The sequence below is a fragment of the Pseudopodoces humilis genome, chromosome 8, assembly GCF_049639895.1.
Source record: "Pseudopodoces humilis isolate 2021_Gansu_Grassland_sample_001 chromosome 8, ASM4963989v1, whole genome shotgun sequence".
NCBI classification, from domain to species: Eukaryota; Metazoa; Chordata; class Aves; order Passeriformes; family Paridae; genus Pseudopodoces; species Pseudopodoces humilis.
The window spans coordinates 35,096,348-35,117,690 of NC_142207.1; the positions used below are offsets into that span (position 1 = coordinate 35,096,348).

Genomic DNA, 21,343 nt, shown 5'->3' on the forward strand with positions numbered 1-21,343 from the left:
AGTTGCAAAGCCATCGACATAATAAAATAATGCTCTGATTGGTATTACAAGGCTGCATTTAAATCATTGGCATTCATGCTCTGAGTCCTTTGCAGGGAGCACAAGCCCTCCATTAGAGAAAAGCTTAATTTTATACTGTGATCTGTGTAAGATGTGCAATGAAAATGAGAAAAAAGAGCTTCTGCAGTGCTGGAGACATAATAATAGAAGCAGCTACAATGGATGTCTGGGCAGCTTTTTCAGTTACTTACAAACTGCAGGTGTCAAACTGCATTCTGGAAAGAAGCTGAATCCCAGTTTTAATTACAGTCAGCAGGTTGAGGCATAATTCAAAGCTCAATAATACTTTCAATCCATTATAAAACTCCTGCTATCAGTAAGAAGTTTACACCAAGACCAAGGAGAGGACGTGGCCTCCTTGCAGCAGCTCAACCTTGAACTTCAGTATCCCACTGAATATCAAGGATGTTTGGGATTTTACAAAGTACCTACTCCTTGCACGATTATCACAGCGAACCTTGGCATCACATAAGAGCTGAACTAGTCATAGTCATGGTCAGGGTAACAAAGATGTGTCGTTGCAGCTTTCATCAAAGGTTCCTTTGACTCCAATTAGCTTGGGAGAAGGCAAAAAAAACCCCAAAAAACAACAAAAGAAAAAGACCCAAAGGAAAAAGAAACCACCTGGCTGGAACTGTGTGGGTGAACCCAGGTAAGTTGTTTGGGCCACCCCAGGTCTCACAAGGTAAGGCTTTATCTGCAATCTGTTTTACCAGCAACAGCAAGTTTATTGAGCTCAGAGTTTAAGTTCATTTTGTGCTTGAAGGTACATCAATGCCCAAGTCTTTGGGGCCTTATGCTGATACATATAATAAAGAATCATATTAAACTATTCCATCTATTAATCATTCTGGGGGAAGAGAGCAGGATGTGTGTGGTGGTGTGCTGAACTCAGCTGCTGGGGGCTGCTCTCAGAAGTGGGCAGAGCATTCCCTTAAAGCCAGCAGGCAGAGTCTTTGAAGCAGGAGCTAACGATACCTTATTATGTGGGAAAACACAGCTCTGGGGTCATGGGGGCAGCCAGCACGTGGGGTTGAGGAAGAAGGTCACTGAAGAGGACACAGAGAAGCAAAGCTGCTGGAGATGGAGGGTTTATGAGCAAGGGGGATGCTCCTTGCTTCCACTGTGCCCAGGGAAATACAGTCTTATGAAGCAAAGAGCTTCCACCTGTCAGAGCATTCAGCCAACAGAGCTGCCCTGTACCACTCAGCTATACCAGAGCAGCCCTGACCTCCAGCCAGAAAGAGAAAGGGGCTCATGGGGGAATCATCTTCCACCAGATGCCAAGAGCCAGGAACTGCCTGGGACCAGAGGACTCACCTGAGGAGTTACAGAGCTGGAATAAGCTACAGGAACAAACCAAAACCACTGGAAGCACTAACTTATAAAACAGTTATATTTGTGCTGACATAACCAGATAAGCTCTATGTCATTACCAAAGATGGCCCCTGGCAGTGGCCATGTAACACCTGCACCCTCACAACCCCCTGTGAGGAGGGGCAAGGCCATGAGCCCCATTTCCCCAGGGGAAAGCCTGTCAAAACTGAGCCACTTTCACTCAGTCACCCAGGAAATCTGCTGCTGAGCAGGGAGTGGAGCATGGACTTTCCTCTGTGGCTGTGGGGCTGCTCTGTGGTCAAACACCCTGTGCTGCCCACAGCTCCTCTGCTCCATCACGGCCACGTCTGCTGTAAGCAAACGGCCAGAGCAGCAGGTGATGCTGTCTAAATCCTCACAGCCATTACAGTGAGAAAACAAGAACTGGGGGGAGGAAAGAACCTGTGGAAAGACCAATCTGATTTGTAACCAAGTGCCAGTCTCAAACAACTACCATATTCCTAGTGACATTAATGAAGTGCATATCAAAAAAACAAAGTACTTTAAGAAAATGGGACTGCTTATCCCCATCACCCTAAAATCACCCTGAAAACAGGGTTGGAGGGGCTGTCAGGTCTTTTCCCCAGCTTCTATGATCCTGTGTGGGTGGATCCCTTCAATAGATGGAGCTGGCTTGGCTACTTGTGTCAGAGCTGTCCAGCGTCACATCAGGACCCGCGTCTGCGCCATCAGGATCTGCTTGATCTTTAGCAAAGTTGATGAAAACCTGGAAGTTTAAAGGAAAACACTCAGTATGTGGCAGTATAAATAATTTATGATATGAATGAATATAAAAAAGGCATGGCTGTTCATTTGACTGTGAGCCTGGAGAGCACACTCGGGGATGGATTCACACTGTGTGAGAATTGCAAATTGTTGGGCTTCTTTGGGCTCATGTAAATAAATGGATGTGCACTCCTGGACTGAGGAATTGACACCTGGGATCCAAAGGAAATTCCTGCACAGAACCTAATTGTCCTGCAGCTCAGGTTCCTGAAATGCCAGAGAGGCAATGCCCATGCAGTGGCTCATTTTGATCACAATTTAATACAGTCCCATTATTACTTCATAAATCCATCTGTCTCTGTGTAATTGACATCTGTGCACGCACAACTGCAGAGCGTAGAGAGAGTTGTATAAAATCACACCTAACAGCCTTCCTTTCAACAGCACCTAATGAATACAGAAAGGACTCCTACCAGAACACTCCCTGCAATCACATTTGCATATTCACAAATCCAAGCTGTCCTCCCACAGAATTTGAACTGGGGCTTCCTGTGCTTTGCCTGCCTGTTTCTCTCCTAGCCACTGCCCCTTAGTGGAAACAGCACTGAGGAATTCCCCTCCCAGAGTGCTGTGTCACAATCCATAGTGCTGCAGGGCTGCAGCTCTGCTCCTCTCTCTGGGACAAACCTGATATTCCAGGTGCTGATGTTCAACAGGATGATTTCTTCTGGATAGTCCTTGTGGAAATCCCTTCACCTGATATGCTCCCTATGGGATTTTGTTGCCATTGGGAATGTTCTTGCAGGGGAAAATGGAATGAACCCCAAAGCTAAGTTTGGAGTAATGCTAAATGAACTTCCAACCCAAAAGTGAAATTAAGCAAATTTTCAGTACCGGTGGAAAGCCTAGCCCTGGACTTGAGGATGATTCATAGTCCTGCCCTTCACCCACACCCACGAGGCTCCTGAAATCAGCAGTGACTGAGGGAAGAACAAATCCTTTATGTTCCAGGCAGCTTTCTGTGTGTGTTTCCCTAGCACCAGCAGAGGTACCTGGAGGCAGCAGCGCTGATAAAGTACCCCCAGGAGGAATATAGATGGAAATCCCTTTCAAACTGTAGTCTATAGTGTGCAGCAGTCCATTATGTGTAACCATCAGTCTGCTCCCCTGTTAGCAGTTTTAAATGGATGGCCTCACATTTTAATTCCTTACCTCCTCCAGCGTTGTCTGACTCACAGAGAAGTGCCTGATGTTGAAGGCTGCTTTGCTGCCTTCCAGGAGATCAAATATATTCGCTACCCCTCCTGCAGAGACCGGGACGTGGTACTCCACCATCTTGAAATGCCGATCCTGGGGGGACAGGGTCGGTGGGGGAAAGCCAAGAGTCAGCAGATCCAACAGCTGCACCATGGGAGGATGAAGGTGCAGGGGCTGTGGTGTCTTCTGAATGTTATTGTCTGGTAGTGACCAGTGTTTCCCCACTGGGAGTTCCTGTGGGGTTTGTGACTGGGGGACCACAGCTAAAGCACCAGGGGTGGAAGCTCCAGGGTGGCCATAGCATTTTCCAGCTCCAGGTGTGCAGTTTGGGTTCATGCACAGGTTGGGTTACAGACAATGGATGGGATTTGTGACTCAGTTACTCTGGTTTTACAATTACTCAGTTACTGGAAGCATCTCATTACCCACTGAACCTGAAGGGGGTTTCCATCCATTCCAGGCTTCAGTGGGAAGGGCATTCCCAGGGCAGGGGGTCACCTCACAGCTGCCTTGCAGGGTCACTGCAGCTGTTTGGCTGATGTCACTTCAGCCACCAGGAACTGGAGTGCTCCAGCCCTCAGACAACGTAGCTGAAAGCAGTGATAAGTGTGACTCTGAGAGCTCAGATCTATGTGCACAGAATGTCACAAGATGTCCACCTTGCAAGGATCTTCTCGGTGAGTTTGAAGGGATTTTGAAAGCCTCTCCTGAAAGCATTTTCCCTGCTTACCTTCAGGCATGTATTTGGGAAGTGTGACTTCATTAACTCTGTCAGCGTCTCAGTGCAAACTGTGCTGCTGTTTAAGTGCATCTTCACAGTGAATCCTCTTCCAAACCTAGGGGAAACAGAAAATCACAATTAAATCACTGTAGAAAAGAGAAAAACAGATGAAGAAAATACTTTGAGATTGCTGCACAGCCTCTTTGGGGAAATGTAATCCAGGCACGGTGCAGCTTGAATGGGGTCAGGGCTGTTAACCTGGAGTGGAACTTGGTAAGAAGCTGAGCTATTGTTATAACTAATAAAACCAAAGCTCAGCCTTAATATGCATTTCTCCTTTGGAGCAGTGAACAGATTACTTTAGGGGACACATTCTGGGAAGACAGGCTGTGGGGGAGTACAAAGTGCATCAGTTAACACAAGATTTCAGTGGTGTATAAGGGACATGAACCAGAAAAAGTCCATGTTTTGACAACACAGGTCTCATGTTCTGAGCACTCAGAGCTGTAGGTCAGTAACTCCAGAGGCTGTTGAGTGAAAATTAAATAGGTTCGTTTTACTGACCTGCTCTTGATGTGCTGCAGAGAGCCAATGCACTGGAAACTCCCGTTCACCATGATGGCCAGCCTGGTACAGAGGGCTTCACACTCCTCCATGCTGCAAAACCAACCAAGAAGCTCTAGTAAGTCATTGAAAAGGTATAAAAACATAGTTAAGTAACTGGAGAACATAATTTATCTTCCCTAAAGGGTTGTGAGTCTCTGTGGACACCACATTCAGCCACAACAAACCCCCAAACCTGTCACAGCTCGGTGCCCTGAAATAGGGCAAGGACCAGTGGGGAGTGGCAGGGATGGGTCTCTCCACACTTCTGCTGACCCCAAAAAGGGAGGCAGAGCAGCCCAGCCCTACCTGTGGGACGTGAGTATCACTGAGCATTTGTTCTGCACTTCCTCACTGATGATTTTCCAAAGGTGGCGTTTGGCATTGGGGTCCATTCCAGAGCTCGGCTCATCCTGTTGGGAAAGACAGGCCTGAATGGAAATCTGCACTCAAAAAGCAAACAAGCCTGGGCTCAGGCAGCAGTTAGTACAGAGGGAATTCCTCCCTCCTGCTATTTTTATTGAGATTTTTTTATCTCACAAAAGCAGCAGGAACACTGGCAGGTGGTCAGAAGTAAAGGTAGCAGTCTCGACAGAATTTGGGACAAGGGATATTTATGTCCACTAGGTATCCAACTTAATATTGGGAATCCTGCTCACACAGCTCTGCATTACACATTCAGTATGCAGCAAGTGGGAAAACTGCACTAAAAGATATGTTTTAGCAATGGGGTAAGCTCATAGAAGAGCTAGAAATTCAGGGTGAAAGACAAGACATTTATTTTCTTGCAAGGCTGTGCAGGTAAATTGATAGAAATAAAAAACAAGATAGAGCTGGGAACTAGGAGAGTTTAATTGGCAAACACACAATCTGTTTTTGACTTCTGAAGATGCTGCCAGAGAAACTGAAAGACTTGCCACTCTCTTATGCCCTCAAAGAAAATATGAGTGTTTGCTGGAACCTGAACTTTCCTGTAATGGTTTCTGTTGTCAGGCCAAGCGGGGGCATGTGGGGAGTGTCCCTTAAGCCTGAGGAGGTTTTGTGAGACTGTCCAAGTTCTCCTGCCAGCCCAAGGACCTGCTCCTGTTCCCTCAACAGGGCCCCCATTTCTCACCAGCAGCAGAATGGATGGATTGCCAATGAGAGCCAGAGCAGTTGACAATTTCCTGTTGGTGCCATAGCTGCACATAGAGGTGACTCTGTCCTTGTAGGCCATCAGGTTCAGCCGCTGGAGGAGCTGCAGTACAACCTAGGGAGCAAGAGTTCTGCTTCCACATCCACATCCAGGCCATGGATTATCACACATGTATCTACTGAAAGACTAATTTAAAGGCTCCAAATGACAAAAATGCTGCAAGTCAAGCCCCTTGTTACTCACTCCCTTGATGTCCCCTTCTGGGATGCCGTGCAGCCGAGCGTAGTAATACATGTGCTCTTCCACGGTCAGCAGGTCATCCAAGGCATCTTCTTGAGGACAGTAGCCAAAGAGTGACCAGTGAGCCTCACTGATGTCATTCAAGGACCTGGGTAAGGAGGTTGGCACATAACTGTAAACACACTCAATTGCCAGAATCAAACACGAGGGAGTAAAACCCTTTTTCCTCCTCCCTACCCCCTTCCCCAGCCCTTGAAGGAAAATGCAGTGGCTCTGCAGAGCTCCAGCTTTAAGTTCAGCAGAGATTGCATGTCCAGTATGCAGCTCTCCAGTTACTGCCAGCACCTCGGGTGGCACAGCTGCCACCAAGCCTCCACCTGTTAAATAAGGCTTGAGGAGCCCTACTGGTCTCCAGGTCTGGCTTAGAAGGGGGATCACACTGCTGAGGATCTGAGTCTCATCCCATTTGCAATGGACTGAAGTGGAACAAACACCTCTGAGCAACAAAATACAACCCCTTAGGAAGCAACCATGCTACCTTCTAAGGATGAATTCCCTGCCTTACTTATTTTTGCTCTGGTTTGAGTGTTTTATTTCAGACTTTTACGTTTTTTCTCCTTTGCCACCCAGCCTTAAAAACTGCTGTCAGGTTGATTTGCTTCCCCAGAAATCATATCCTCCATACCCAGAATGATCCTGGACCCGCAGCCTTCCACTGGATGCTCCGATGTCCCCTGTCAGCATCTTAAAGATTGTTGTCTTTCCAGCCCCGTTCACACCAAGCAAGCCAAAGCACTGGGGACAGAAAAGTCAAAGTGTAAACCTGCTGTATTTTTAATGCAGAAATATTGCTCTGAGATGGGTGCTCAGTGCCCCTTCTTTCTCCAGCCCCTTGAGCAAGATGAATTGCCAGAGGAACTCAAGAGCATCCCAGTGTTGTAATGGAGGTTGTTGTGCAGTATACTCCAGTTTATATTAGGACCATTTGTTCAATATGGTGAAGAATCAAGGATGTGTCTCCAGTAGAGTCATTCCTTTTACTGCAAGGTGCATTTCTGCAGGAGCTCAGGCCAAATCCCCATCATCTCATTTGTGCAAAGCCTCCCTTTGACAGGGACACAGCTGCTCATGGGACTGGGGTGAGTGAGGCTTGGGCTGGCACTGGTTAAAACCTTGATCAACACAAGGTTTTTGTCACGAAGTGTCACCAAAGCACTACCTAAATAAGATGAAGAACTGTCTCCCTATAGTGTAGTTCCCATATCTGCTGGTAAAATCCACATTTTATTGCTATGGTTGGAGACAGGCAGTTGTGTGTTGCATCAGCCATCACCATTGTTACCATAATTGTCACCATAATTACTGTTATTTTGCCATCATTAGCACAGCCCAGCTGATGTGAAAGTTCTCCTGTGCTGGGGATGCGCAGCAACCCATAGCTCTTCCCCACCTTGGTCAGTACAGGAACAGGATCTGTGCACAGTCTGCAATGCAGGGCCACTGCTTCTGCTGACAGGTGGGGATGGTGCCCTAAATCCCACCAGCATCAGGCTGAATTCTGCTAGAAGCTAGAGATCTCAATGTCAGTTCTGGCTTAGAAAAAATCCTCTGCCATAAAGACTAGTATCCATGTGAGGATACTGTCCTTTCATCTCAGTGGGACCCAGGCAATTAAAATAAACCAGGTGCCAAGGATAAATTCCAAGCTTCCCCACAAGTCAGGTGCACAGCCTGAGGTAGAATCTGGTCTGCAGTTTCCTCTGGATCTCAGAGGTGCTCTGTGTATTCCTGTCTTCTCACTTCTCAGCGAGGCAACTGCACTGACACGACCAAAGAATGTTTTTTTCTTTGGAGTTAATTTTAGGTCCTAATTCATGAAAATGTGTGTTCAGCTGAAGTGACTTGTCTTCCCCTGATGGGAAAAGACAAGCAGATAAGCCTGACTCACCATCTCCCATGCAGTTCAGGTGAGTAATTTCAGCTGGACATGTTCAGCTGTCTTCATTTACCACCTGGTGATCCCCAGTGACACCCCCAAGACTGCACTGTACAAACAGAGCATGCAGACATTTTGCTCTGAATACAGCTCCATCAATTCCCATCCACTTTCCCTTCTTCTAGAGCCTTCAGACTATCACTTGATGTCCCAAATCTACCAGGAGCCTTTTGTCACTGCTGTAACCCCAAGAATCAATGAGGCAAAGAAAGAAAGGGGCCAGAGCAGAACAAACCATTAGAGAAGATGACAGTGACACAGGAAGGTGCCCACAGCCTTCCCCCCTCGCTCACCTCCCCAGCAGGGATCCCAAGGCTGATGTTTTTCACTGCTGTGATGCGTTTGTGAGGGAGGTGGTAGATCTTGGTGAGGTTCTGGAGCTGCACCACGTCAAAGTCAGCTTTGCCAGACTCCACCCGGCTCCTCTCTGCCTGGACATCCCCATCCTCTACGGCGGTGGGCGGCAGCAGGGAGGCTTTGCCATGGACTCTGTCAAACAGGAACCTGGGGGAGGGCAGAGAGGGACTCCAACAACAGCCAGCAGTTGGGATAGATCCCAGGGAGCCTCCCTGTGAGATCCCAGGGCATGCACACAATACTCAGAGAAACAGTTTCTATTCTTTCCTGGTATTTTCTCCACCCAGTATCCTTTTCCTGCCTGTTTTACTCCCCTCTTTTTCAGCAAATATTCTGGGCTGGAGCAGGTACTGCCTTGTGGACACGCTCCTAATCATGCAGGTGACAGGAATGTTCTCACTCCCCTCTGTGTGCACCTGGGGCAGAGGAGATGGGGAGAGCCAAACAGAGGAGGTTGTCAGTGGAATGACTGCCCTCAGCAACAGCTGAGCATGCACCCACCAAAACCCGAGCCAGGGCTGCAGTGCCAGCCATCACCAACTAGCAGGGTACTCTGTGAACTACACCTCTGTTAATTAATACTCTAATCACTGGGTCTTCTGCCAGACAAAACTCACTCCACACTCACAGACTGTCCTGGAAATTTATGGCCTTCATAATTGACAGTGATGGTGTGGGAGCCCGGAATGAAACCACGGAGCTCTGGCTGGGGCTGTTTCCAGTGCGAGGCTCCAGATGTTACTTACTCCAGGATGTTGTTCCAGACTCTCTGAATCATCCTGTCGTGAACTGTGAGGCGAATGGCAAAGAACACAGTGCCCTGGATGAACATGGCCAGCAGCTTGGATGTGGTCTTGTCCAGCTCAAAGGTTTTGTCAGGGTAGTCCACTCCATAGGCTTTTAAGAAGCCCAGCAGTGCCTGGTCCTGTGACAGTTCAATCAAGCCGTAGCCAAAGCAAAATTGTGGGAACAGAAGGAACGCGTGCCTTAAATTTTCAGCAAGATCACGCAAGCCCTGGAAAAAAACAAAGAGCAGCACAGTCAGTCACTGCTTTTATCCATGGAATAAATTCATAGGTTTTACTGTGGGACTGAAGTGTAACAATTACATTGGGATTTGCCTGTGTCTCAGAGCAGAGATAAATTGAGAGCAAGCAAAGAGCTCTGCAGACAGCTCGTTTCACAGGCACAAGGTCATAAAAGTCAACAGGCAGCTCTGAGGTTGTGATCACCCATAGTAAACAGCAGCCAGTTCCCAGGATGGTCCCTGCTGCTGCTCCAGCACCCAGAATCCACCCATGAGCCAGAGCTGAGTCCTGCCACTGCACCCCTGTAATCTGTCGAGCACAGCCTGCTCCCCTGGAGCACTGCCCTGTCTGTTTTCCTTGGAAAAACATCTCCATAAAACAAAAGATTTGGCTTTTCTAGACACAGAAGGGCTTTTCCAGCTAATTCACAGCCAAACATCCCAGTGCAGTCTCACAGTAAAGAACTCTGGTACATTTCTAGCAGAAGAAAGGATTAGTGCACAAAGCAAACTGGAGAGGCTCTAAATTAGCATGGAAGGGAACTGACTCCCTGCCACTGGGGCACAGAGGGATGAAAGGTGATCATAACTGAATATCCCTAAAATCCAAGGGGTTGCTGAACAAGCTCTGTCCAGATAGAGAGAAAAATCCAACCCAGCTATTGTAATTGCTCTCCATAAAAAAAAAAAAAAAAAAAATCTAAGTGTAAGGTGTGCTTTTTATCCCAGCCATTCCCTGGGAGATCTCAGTTTTTTAAGAGAGGGCTTTAGGGAGCCATCACTGTCTCTGGGTTGTTTTTCATCCTTGCAGGGAGAAGATGACTGCATTACAGGCTGAAATGACAGACAGCTGGTGCTGGGTTAACTGCGGCACATGTCACTCTGGGCAGTGACATTCAGCTGTCACTCCCCACAGCTCGTGCTGAGAGAACTCAGCAATGGTTTGAAGTGTCCATCAACAGCTTTTTATTAAGCATCTCCACCCACATCCTGCCCTTCATCTTCCATCACCAGGGTGGTTATGAAGACAGTCCTCAGTTTTTTCCCTCTCCTTTCATGTTCTCCCCTCTGTCACCATCATTTCCTTCTTTTCTGGGGAATGCAGATTTACAGACAAGCAAGATCCATATGTGACTCATGTCCCATCTGTAGGGAGTCCCATGAAATCCTGTGACTGTGTCCAGCTGCTATGAACCTGATCAAAGCCACCAAGCCCACAAGAAGTCTCCTGCTGTGTCACCACAGGGTCAGAACTGCTGGGGCTCCTACCTGGTCCGTGGCCTTTTCCTGGGAGAGCAGGAACACAACCGAGTGAGTGATAATGGTGTTGATGCCGAAGAACAAGTTGACACAGACATAAACAATGAAGGCCATCCCTGTTTCCTTGAAAAACCCAGCCAGCAGGTACATCCAGGAAAATGATGCATATCTATAAATACCAACAGATCAGAGAAAACCATGGTAACTCAAAGGCTACTTTGAAAACAAACCACTGAAGACATCTGACAACACAGAATCATTGGATGGTTTGAGTTGGAAGAGAGCTTAAAGCCCATCCAGCTCTACCCCCTGCCATGGGCAGAGACACCTGCCACTAGATCAGGTTGCTCCAAGCTTTTTCTAACCTGGCTTTGAACACTTCCAGGGTTGGAACATAACAGTACTGTTTTGGCAGGTAACTACAATTCCACATTGCAGAGCTTAAAGAAAGAAAAAATGCCTTTGTGTCTGTTAGAATTTGGAGAAAAGGTTTATTATACATACTTTGAACATGGAACCCCACCTGAAAACAAAGAGACTGGGCCTGGAGGATTTACAGCCAGGGAGAGTTTGTCTAAGTTTTCCAGAACTGTGCTACTGCTGTTTGTTTTTCTCTGTGATATTGAAACGCTCTTGAACTTTGCAAGAGGTCAGCAAGCACTGGCTTACAGCTTGGGCTGCTGCTGGGACCCTGAATATTTCTATATCCTCACGAAGGGTTTGCTCTGAATAAAGCAGGCATAACAGTGCTTCACCTCCCTGCTCCTGGAAGGAGCAACTTAGTCACTGTTTGTGAAGGGCATGTTGAAGAGAAAAGCCCAGGTATTCCCCCCCTGGATCTCAGACTGCAAGATCCAGTTCTTTACCCTGTGCAGTGATATTTAAATAACTAAGCTCCACACTTACCCAAACAGTAAGAGCAGAAGAAATACTGCCACTAAGTTACTGTTGTTGCAGAAAGCTGGGATCTGGAAGGCTGAAATAACTCCTACGGAGAGTCCAATAGGGACCATAAAAAGTACCTGCAAAATGATATTAAAAAGATGTTACTAGGACAACAGTTCTGAAACACCTTCCTACAACAATACAGAAGAAACAATGCCAGGACTGAATCTGCACAAATGCAGCTTGGTTTCTCTAATGGAAACCAAACACAGGTGGGCTCTCAATTCTCCCCAGATGAATTGCACATGAATTCCCACAAAGCCTCTTTGAATAGGCAAAGCCTCAGCACTGAGGACTGTGGGCAGAAAGTACCTTAAAAAAAGGTTGTGAATGAAAAATACCCCTTTGGGTTTTCTGTTAGCCTTGCAGTCAGACCACTTCATTGTGCCCTGTAAATCTTTATAGTGTTGAGTCAAGCCAGAGACCTACCAAATGTCTGCCTGGAGAGCTTCCTCTCTTCCCCAGCTTTGGGATTTAGCAGAATTTACTGGCAGGGATTCACTGAGAAATATCAAGTAGCCGAGAGCGCTGGATTAGTTTCAGCCCGCTGAATACCGACTGTGCAAGGGCTCTGGGGATTTTTCCACAGGCTGATTTACAAATATGCAGTGTTGGAGTCAGGGCCTAGAGCAGGCAGGCAGGCACAGGCCTGCTCCATCCTCCCTGCTGTGCTGCAGCTCAGGGCTGCACTGCCGAGCCAGGGCCACGCTGCCTTGGGACCCCTTCCAGCCCTCCTGCAGGGCAGGGGATCCTTGTGCTGCTGCCTTGGGACCCCTTCCAGCCCTCCTGCAGGGCAGGGGATCCTTGTGCTGCTGCCTTGGGACCCCTTCCAGCCCTCCTGCAGGGCAGGGGGTCCTTGTGCTGATGTCTGCACTCATCAGCTCCTCCAGGCAGGCACTTCTGGCTCACATTCCCCATGGGATTTCAGCCCTTAGTCCTCCCTGCACCAGAGTCACCCAAATGCCCTTGAAGAGTTCCTGTTTTCAGGAAGCTATGGAATCACTGGGGTTTTAGGCACTTGCAGATCTGCATCAACAGGAATTTGTGGGATAGGTGGAGCTGGTCACCGCTGCAGCCCAGCTGGCAATGCCCAGGCTCAGGAGCTGAGCTTGGCTGCACTGCCCACTCCCTGTGTGAGGGTCTGACACCCTGCACCACAGGGAATGCAGAAGACACAAAGCACTTCAGCCTACAGACACTACAAACATTTTTCCTCTTGGCCCAGCATTGTTTTCCAACAGTGCCATGAACCTCTGCACCAGGAGGAAACTTAACTCCAGGAGGAGCAAGGGCACTGCCTATGCCAGGGAATGCAGCACATTGCTGGGAGCTCAGCAAGGTACATCTGTGCAGCACTGTGAAAAAGAACTGCTCAGATCCTGTAAGGCTGCATTTGTAGCTTTCTTTGGCTTAAAAACTTTATAACACAGACTCTTACAGACAGCATTCAAGCCAGAGATGGGTTTTTGCCCAGCAGGGTTGTGTCAGCTGTGGGATGCCTGCTGCTGTCCCAGCCAGGGTTCCCAGGCTGGCTGTAGCCTGGAGCCCCAAAGCCTCACCCCAGATTTGTGGAGCCTGGGTGACAGCAGATCCAGCCCTGCTGTCAGAGGAGCAGCTGGCTGCTGGAATGGAAATCAAGCTGCAGCCTGCTCCGTGCTGCTCCTGTATAAACGTGCTGGGTGTTTTACACACACTCCAGAGACCAGGAATGCCTTTGCTTAGCAGAACCCAGTGCTGCAGTTCACATTTAATCGTCCCCAATGCCTTGGAGAACAATTACTACACAACACTCTTGGCAGCAATAAGAAGAAGTCTCGGCAACCAACTTTAAATAAAGAACTTATTTTTCCCCATGCTGTGTAATGCTCCTCCTGGTGCATTTAGGAATGTGAATTATTTACCAGATCATAAACAAAGTTGGTCACCCAGTAGGTTGTCATCCCAATGCCTGAAATGTGCTGCAGCTGCTTGGCTTTGGTTTGGTGCTCCTTGACCATGTAGAGCACAAAACTTGCTGTGGTGATGGAGTAGCCCACCAAAACAGACATGGACACTATGATGTCCAGTAAGCTGTTGAGCCTGGGAGAAAAGGGGAGAAAGATGCATTTAGTGAGTGAAAGTGGCAGATTTCCCTCACTGTGAGGGAGTGGTCAGAGCTCAGAAGCAATAAGGTCCTGATTCTGGGACAGCATCTTTTATAATCCTGGAATGCTTCGGGGCTGGAAGGGACCTCAAAGCCTATCCCATTCCATCCCCTGCCATGGACAGGGACACCTTCCACTGTCCCAGGTTGCTCCAAGCCCCATCCAGCCTGGCCTTCGACACTTCCAAGGATGGCCTCACCACCCTCACAGAGGAGAATTTCTTCCTTTCTTTGCTCCCTTTGCTGATGGCAATGATGCCCAGCAAAAGGGACTCACAGCACTGAGCTGTAATGCTGGACCCCAGCATGGAGTGGAAAGGCCAAAAGGAAAATTATGTCATTACTTATTATTATTATTATTATGCCCAAGCACACAAATGTGTGAGGCTGTAATTGTGACCTCCAGATCTCCATGAGATCCTGCAAAAAAACCCTCACAGGAATCCCCAGCTCTGGTGGCAAGTAGGACACTATTCATGTAAAGAGGGAATGAACATAAGCAAGAACAATTTCATCACTTAGAGTAAGATATCCAGTAATTTAGGCTGGTTTATGGTTTCCAATAAACTGGTTTGCTCCTTTTAAAGCTAAAAAATTCAGGCATCAGCCAAATGAATCTTCTTACATTACTTGTTCTTGACTCTGTCCTCCAGGATATGGGTGAGCTGATAAGAAAATACCTACAGGGAAAAAAAAAAAAAAGATAAATTGAAAATGTGTCCAAATTAAAGCTTCCTTCACCAGCTCCTGATATGACAGAAAACTGAGAGAGAAGAAAAGCAGATCAAAAGTGTGTGTCTGCTCTGTCATCTCTGTGTTATCTTGGGCAGAATTTTGAGCATTCTTGTTTTTCCTAGGACTTCACTTGGCTGCACAGCAGATCTGAAACTCAAACCCTAGGCCTTGTTCCTACATCTGTCTGGCTGCCAGCACCATTCCCTTCCCACACCTCAAATCAGGCATGTGGGCCTGTGTATTCCAGCTTAGATTCCTCACCACTGACACCTTCAAAACTGATGAATATGTTCTTTTTTGAAGCTGCTGTCTGGTGATCCCACCTCATTCCATTTGTTCTCTCCTCACCAGGAAAAAGTCTTTCCCTGCTGCCTTTCTCCATAGCTGCTACCTGCCTTGACTTTCTCCATATGGATGTCTTTCTCCATATGGGATCTGTGGAGGTGAGAGCAGAAACCCAGGTAAGCTACAGACACTTTTGCCCTCAGTGTGGCAGTGAGTTAATTCTGAACTATTCTGTCTTAAGAAGCTAGGAAAAAAAAACCAAACAAAAAAAAATAGTCTTTTGTTCATAGTTATTAGCAAAAATCTAATTACCATACTGGTAAATCCCCTGCAATGTTATCCAAAAAATCCATTAAAAATGGGTCTGTATGAGGCCCAAACTGCAACTGAGAAATTCTCTGCTAATGTGCAAGTATCCTCAGATGTGGTTTAAGTACTCCTTCTCCAAGGAGAACACCTAGTATTGCTCACCACAGTGCTTTTGCCATGTCTGGAGGCAATCTGTGCCCACAAAAGCAAATGGAAGAACATGGAGGGGCCACTTCCAACCTCCAGTGCAGGTCTCTGCCTTGGCCCCACCAGGATGACAGCCCAGCCTCTAAGACTCCAGAGCCTGAGAATGGGCTCCCATGTTTATGTGCCTAAAGATGAGGTTCTCAAGTTGTATTTTGACACCTAAGTAAATGCCTCATGGAGTGCTGAGGCACCTCCAGCTGCTCTTAAATCCAGAGATTTTCTAGACTGTGCCACCTGTGGAATTTAAACTCCTCACAGCCAGGTGCCAGACCTTAGGAATGATGTGATGAAGAACTGGGTAATTTTCCCTAAGAATGGGCACTCTGACAGAGAGATCAGAAGGGAGGAGCTTGAGGGTTTAGCTGACCAAAGAGCATTCTGAGCAAATGAATTTGAAAGGGAGGATTTAATCAGAAATTAATTTTGGAGACAAAAATACCCCAACCAAACCTCAGTCTTGTCATCAGTGAGAAAATGGGATTAAAATTTTGGACTGCTGATAAAGCCATACAAACAGCCAGGAAATGTTTCCCTTTTCCAGAAAGGAGAGAGAGAAAGAAAGATACTGTCTGTCTAATCTGTTAATACTTCACTATAAAGCCATTTTCCTTTACTGGAGCTTAGGCTAGGAGTCAAAATTTCCATTTCAATGCTTCCTCCTTTTTTGTTAGCTGGGATTGAGAGAAGAGAAAGCACAATGTACATAAGTCAAAAGCTATTATGACTTGCTTAGTGACAGGGTAAAAAGCTTTTTATGTATTTTTTTTTAAATATATACCCACTCTAAGTCAAACCTCTAAAGCAGGACTGGCACCTCTTTCTGAAACGACAGCACACTTTTATCTGACCATTTCAGTGGTTCTTAAACCTTCATTTATTTGTCACAACAACAACAACTCGATGGAGCTGCCAGGAGCGTACCCCACAGAACGTGCCTTCAGTTGTATTTCAGACTGGATTTACTCTACCTCAGGGGAACCAGCCTCATCCATTCATTTCATTTCTCCCCTCCTCTGCCTTGGATTATTAGTGGTAAGCACAGAATTGTCTGTCTGGTCATTTGCTACTAAGCATTTCTTTCCAAAAACACGTAAGCAGCAGGACAGATGGAACAAAAACCGCTCCTGTTCTTTCCCCCTGAAAATTGCTATTTTGCTGGTATAAAACTTTCCCTGCAATAACTTTCTGGCTGTTCACAAGAGCTTCCTGCCTTTACTCTTGCTACAGCATGTGTTGGGAATACAGAGACAGAGCAAGGAGCTTCACTGCTTAATAATTCAGCTGCTCTGGGATGTTCCTGCCACTGGAAGCGCCCGGTTGGGGACTCCTCTCTCGGTAGATGGGCTGCAGCTCTGTGATGTGTAAGCTGAGGGCACACTGCAAACCCCAGTGGGGATGGCCAGGGCCTGTTTGAGGGGACTCTGGTGTCACTCTCTGAGCTGAGCTGAGTCTTGGTGCAGTAGCGTGAGCCGGGAAGCAACGCTGGCGCCACTTGTGATCAGCATCTGCTGCTGCTGGAATTCAGGGTGTCACACTCAAAGCTTCAGGCCAGATGCCAGATTCTATTATAGCTCAATTCAGGTATGTCCTGTGAGCCAAGAGACACTGCCACCTGTCCCTGTGTCACCAGGGACAGCAGCTCTCTTAGGTGAGCAGGGCTAGGCCTGGCCAGGACATGGCTGGAAGAGCACAGTTTGTCCAAGAAAGTCAATCAGGAGAGTATTTCTGCACACAATTACTGCTCTTGGCAGAGCAGAGCCCAGAAATATCTGTGTAAGATTTCTCAATATAAATCTCTCTCTTGTTTCTGCACCCTGGCCCTCTCTGGAGGCAGACACAGACAGGTGTCTCCAGACAGGTTTGTGCCCACACTGCACTTTGAAAGGGGCTAAACTGCAAAGGGAAAGGCAGGGTGCCCTGGTTTACCAGCAGGAATTTGGGTTGCCTGCAGTGTGTAACTGAGGGGAAGCTCTGAGGACCCCAGATGGCTCACCAGCACTCCTTGGATCTGTGTATGTCAGGTGTCAGAGGAATAACACAGTTGAAAATGATGTTTCTCATTTAATCTCACCCTCCCTGCCCTGACTCAAACACCAACACACAGATACCCACACACCCTGGGCTGCTCTCAGCAGAAGGGTGACATATTAAAATTTCCTAATCTAACCCACCCCTGGAGATGACCTAGAGGAGCTTTTCTCTGCATAACTAATGGGCACCTGTCAAGAGACAGCCCTTCCAGTGCCACATGAGAGGCAATAAATCAAACAGCAACCACTGGCATTTCTCAGATGAAGTGTTTTATGTAAGAGCTGGGGTCCTCCCTGTCCAGCTCCCCTGAGCCTCTGACTAAGACAAATGAACTTTGTGATTTATTCATGCTTTTCAATTCTGTTTTGAAGGAATTGCAGAACAGTGAATAAAGAAATGGCCTCATTGAAGGCAAGGTAAGTGTTGTCATTGATTTCAGCAGAACCAGGATATCCCTGCAAATGGGAGAAGTTATCTGCTCATATAAAGAGACACTTACCGTATCTGGAAGTCTCATTTTTTGGCAAGTTGGCTCGAAGAATGAAGTTGTTCAAGCTGTTGAGATAGGCTGGGAGGCTGTGATAACCCTCAGGATTGTACCACACCTGATGGAGAAATTGAAACAATTTGGGAGTTGTTACTGACAACGTATTGGTTTGTCCTGCTTCACTTGTGCAAACTACCTCACATTTCAGCCCTGGTGTTCTACAACATTTTCACTGAGCTGAACCAGAGAAATGGGCATATCAGAATGCACCAGCCAGCCCTCGTTATGGTACATACATCCCCTCATGAGATAAAGGTGCTACTAATTGATCTTTTCACCTCTGTATAATCAAATTATGACAGCAGAAAAATTGCCTCCTGCTAGCAAGAGAAGTGAGACCAATACAGAAGAATGGGAAAAGAAAATAAAATGAACTGCAAGTCATCTTTGTCATGCCAAGCTGCAGATTTCAGGAGGTTTTGGTTTCTTTTTTTGGAATGTCCATGAACTTGACATCACTTCTCCTGAGTCCCACACTTCCCATGCCAGGATGAGCAGCTGGAGGTTGCTTACCTTAGTCAGTGTTCTGTTGGGGGGCACTGGCCTGATGTCAAACTGCAGATCTGCTGTCAAAGGCAGCCCAAAGCTCCAGCCACCATACCTGAGTGAAAACCAGAAGGAAATGCATTGCTGCCCTCACCCCAATCCTCTGATTCCCTTGGATCGGCCACGCCAACATGCCACTGCCCCTCCCCAGGCAATTCCAGCCTGACTTCAGAGAGCTTATCCCAGAGTGGGGCTATGCCACCTCTCCTGTGGGAGCTTTTCTTTGGGGGGGGAAAAAACAACAGAAGCTTGGCAACATTGTCACAAAACTGCTGGAAACCTCCATTTGAGGAAGGTCCTGGAGCCCTGCGCACTCCTGAGCTGTGTGCCTGCTGCTCCAGAGCGAGACGCTGACCCAGGAGATGAGCAGCTCCGTTTATCAGTGGCAGATGGACACATCTCCTGCCAGCCTTAGTGCAGGTGACCTCTGGCCCAAGCCCTGCTGTGCAGCTGCCTGGCAAAGCCCAGACCCCCAGCTCCCAGAGCCCCACAGCACAAGGAAACACTCAGACTCTGCTCTCCCTGGAATGATACGCTCCTTCAAGCGAAGCGCGCACCGAGACTCTTCAGAATATCAAACCTGGAGGGTTTACTTCATGACAGGCTGTGTCAGATTCTCCTCTTTTTGAAGATTTCTGAGTCAGACAAAGGCCTGTCTGCAGATCCAGCCCCAAGGTGCCAGGTGATTGACACGTTATCCCCAGGCTACGATCTGCTGTGATCAAGCAGAGCACTTCCACGAGCACTTTATTTTTTATCCATCATTGCAGGACGCTTTAGCTCCTTTCCCCAGATTCTAAACCCCTTCTGCACTGCCACCTCTTCAGGCAGAGGGGATGTGACACGTGTGGGATGTCCTGCCCTGCTCCCAGCTCCACTCAGTGGAGAGGAAGGGCAGTTTGGGCTGTACCGTTTCTGCAGGAAGTCCTTGGTGGTTGCCAGGATGTAGGTCTCCACATTGTGCCCTGTCAGGTTGTAAAGTGTCCGTGTGGAGAAGGTCCTTCTGTGAGGAGGAGTGTAATTGGTCTGTGGACATGTCTGAGGGGAGACAAGCAAAGAAAAACTTTATTTTTTGTGTTTTAACTAAAAACCACCACACTGGGACAAGATTGAGAGCCTGTCATAGCAGCATTCTGAGCCTCATTCCTGCAGAGGCTGCTCCTTCCCAAGCCAGGCTGCACGGACACACGGCACACATCCCTGCACACTGGCCCCAGCACATTCAGGGATGTGCTTATAAACAACCTCTGCTTAAATCTACCCTTCAGTTCTACTGGCATCAGTGGGACCTTGAAATGTGCTTCATGCTATGTAGGAAGATTTTGGCTGAGTTTAGGCTGATCCTACTTAGCAGAATGACTGCACAGACAACTGCAGAGGGCAAAACAACTCACAGAGCAGAAAACTCTGTGGTGGCCTCAAACTCTCATCTTCCATTTCACAGCAGCTACACTCTACATTTCTGCTTTGCTGTCAGTCACTGGAAATGTTTTCCTGGGCTTCAGAGAAACCTTGAATTAGTCCTGAATATATAACTTAACATGCTGAGGGCCAAAGTCACATCGGTGTTTCATGAGGTTGAAGTGTCCTCCCAGACAGCATGTTGGCTGCTTCCTTCAGCTCATCCATAACAAAAGCCCTGGACTCCCCCATTGTGCATCTGCTCATCTGAATACACAAAATAGCTTCCTCCATGCTGAGGAACACCTGCCTGTGCCTGCTGGAGGTGAGAATCAGCTTTGAACATTATCCCAACTTGCTGGAGAAATTATGCCAACACTTTTAATGATGTGAAATTAAGTGTATGTCCAGAAAACTATACAGAATAGCTGCATTTTAAAGAATGACTAGAAACGTTCAACTAAGTACATCCTTTATGCTAAAAGGCATCACATTGTGCCATGAGTTTATTTGCTATGGAAAAAAGCTGAGGACAGGTGAACAGCACTGGAGGGAGGAGAGCTCAGACCCAAACTGAACTGTAAAATTGTAACACCCTTGGGGTAAAATCTGCTTTTTCCCCATGGGCATGCAAACCCCGGAAGCACCCATATCTGGCTCTGTAGGTACCACTGTAATGCAAACAATTAGTATTATTAATCATTAATATTTAGAACAAGGAGCAGATCTAGACTTTGCATAAATTCTGAAGAGCAAGCAGCAAAAGTAGCTGTGATTTTATATCATGACAGTGCTTGCATAAGATGAAATCTTCCTCTTAAACACATGCTCACCTCTGTCAACAGGGACAATCATACAACACTCAAAAACACCATTAAACCTTTTCCCACCATGGGGAGCAAGGCAGGGATGTTAGGGTGTGAATCTTCTGAGGATGCTGTTTCCTTTCCTGTCCCCAAACTGGAGCAGACAGTGGTTATCCAGTGTACAAATTCAACAAGGCCAAAGAGAGACAGGAGGACTCAGAATGCTGAATCTGCCTCAGCATCATGCCAGCCACTCCCAGCAAACAAGGCCCCCAGTGATCCCCCAAGCCCCCTCACTTTTGGGTTTATCCAAGTTACCTGGATGCCATCTGTGCAGTTGCAGGCAGAATACTTAGTTCTCTGGTTTCCACTGGTAATCCACTGGCCAAGCATGTCCTCTGTTAAACACTGCCTGAAAAGGAACACATTTTCCTCTGAGGCTCTCCATGCTCAGGTGTGCAAACGAAGCTAATTGCTGTCATGTTTAATGACAGCAAGGCTGGCAGTTGAGCAGCTCCAGCAAGAAAGCAGAGCTTCTTGTCAGCTCTGGGTGGTTCAGGGAATCCCCAGCGCCCTGCTGCCTCCTGTGCCCCTTGGCAGAGAGCCCTCCCTGCTGTTCCCTGTGCCTG

At 47.4% G+C, this 21,343-nt stretch overlaps 1 protein-coding gene across 1 annotated transcript in view; it reads right to left on the minus strand.

The window, feature by feature from the left end:
* Positions 1–765: 765 nt before the first annotated feature.
* Positions 766–21,343, minus strand: part of ABCA12 (ATP binding cassette subfamily A member 12) — a 78,024-nt gene continuing 57,446 nt past the window's right edge. Inside the window, exons 37-54 of the mRNA XM_014257788.2 lie at positions 21,033–21,126; positions 19,418–19,545; positions 18,475–18,562; positions 17,914–18,019; positions 14,473–14,527; positions 13,606–13,783; positions 11,666–11,781; positions 10,769–10,928; positions 9,219–9,487; positions 8,409–8,619; positions 6,805–6,914; positions 6,123–6,267; positions 5,859–5,993; positions 5,054–5,157; positions 4,706–4,798; positions 4,151–4,256; positions 3,376–3,513; positions 766–2,164 (exon numbers count right to left, since the gene is read on the minus strand). Of these exons, the coding sequence (XP_014113263.2) occupies positions 2,054–2,164; positions 3,376–3,513; positions 4,151–4,256; positions 4,706–4,798; positions 5,054–5,157; positions 5,859–5,993; positions 6,123–6,267; positions 6,805–6,914; positions 8,409–8,619; positions 9,219–9,487; positions 10,769–10,928; positions 11,666–11,781; positions 13,606–13,783; positions 14,473–14,527; positions 17,914–18,019; positions 18,475–18,562; positions 19,418–19,545; positions 21,033–21,126 (2,347 nt within the window). The 3' untranslated portion in view covers positions 766–2,053. The remainder of the gene's footprint in view (positions 2,165–3,375; positions 3,514–4,150; positions 4,257–4,705; positions 4,799–5,053; positions 5,158–5,858; positions 5,994–6,122; positions 6,268–6,804; positions 6,915–8,408; positions 8,620–9,218; positions 9,488–10,768; positions 10,929–11,665; positions 11,782–13,605; positions 13,784–14,472; positions 14,528–17,913; positions 18,020–18,474; positions 18,563–19,417; positions 19,546–21,032; positions 21,127–21,343) is intronic.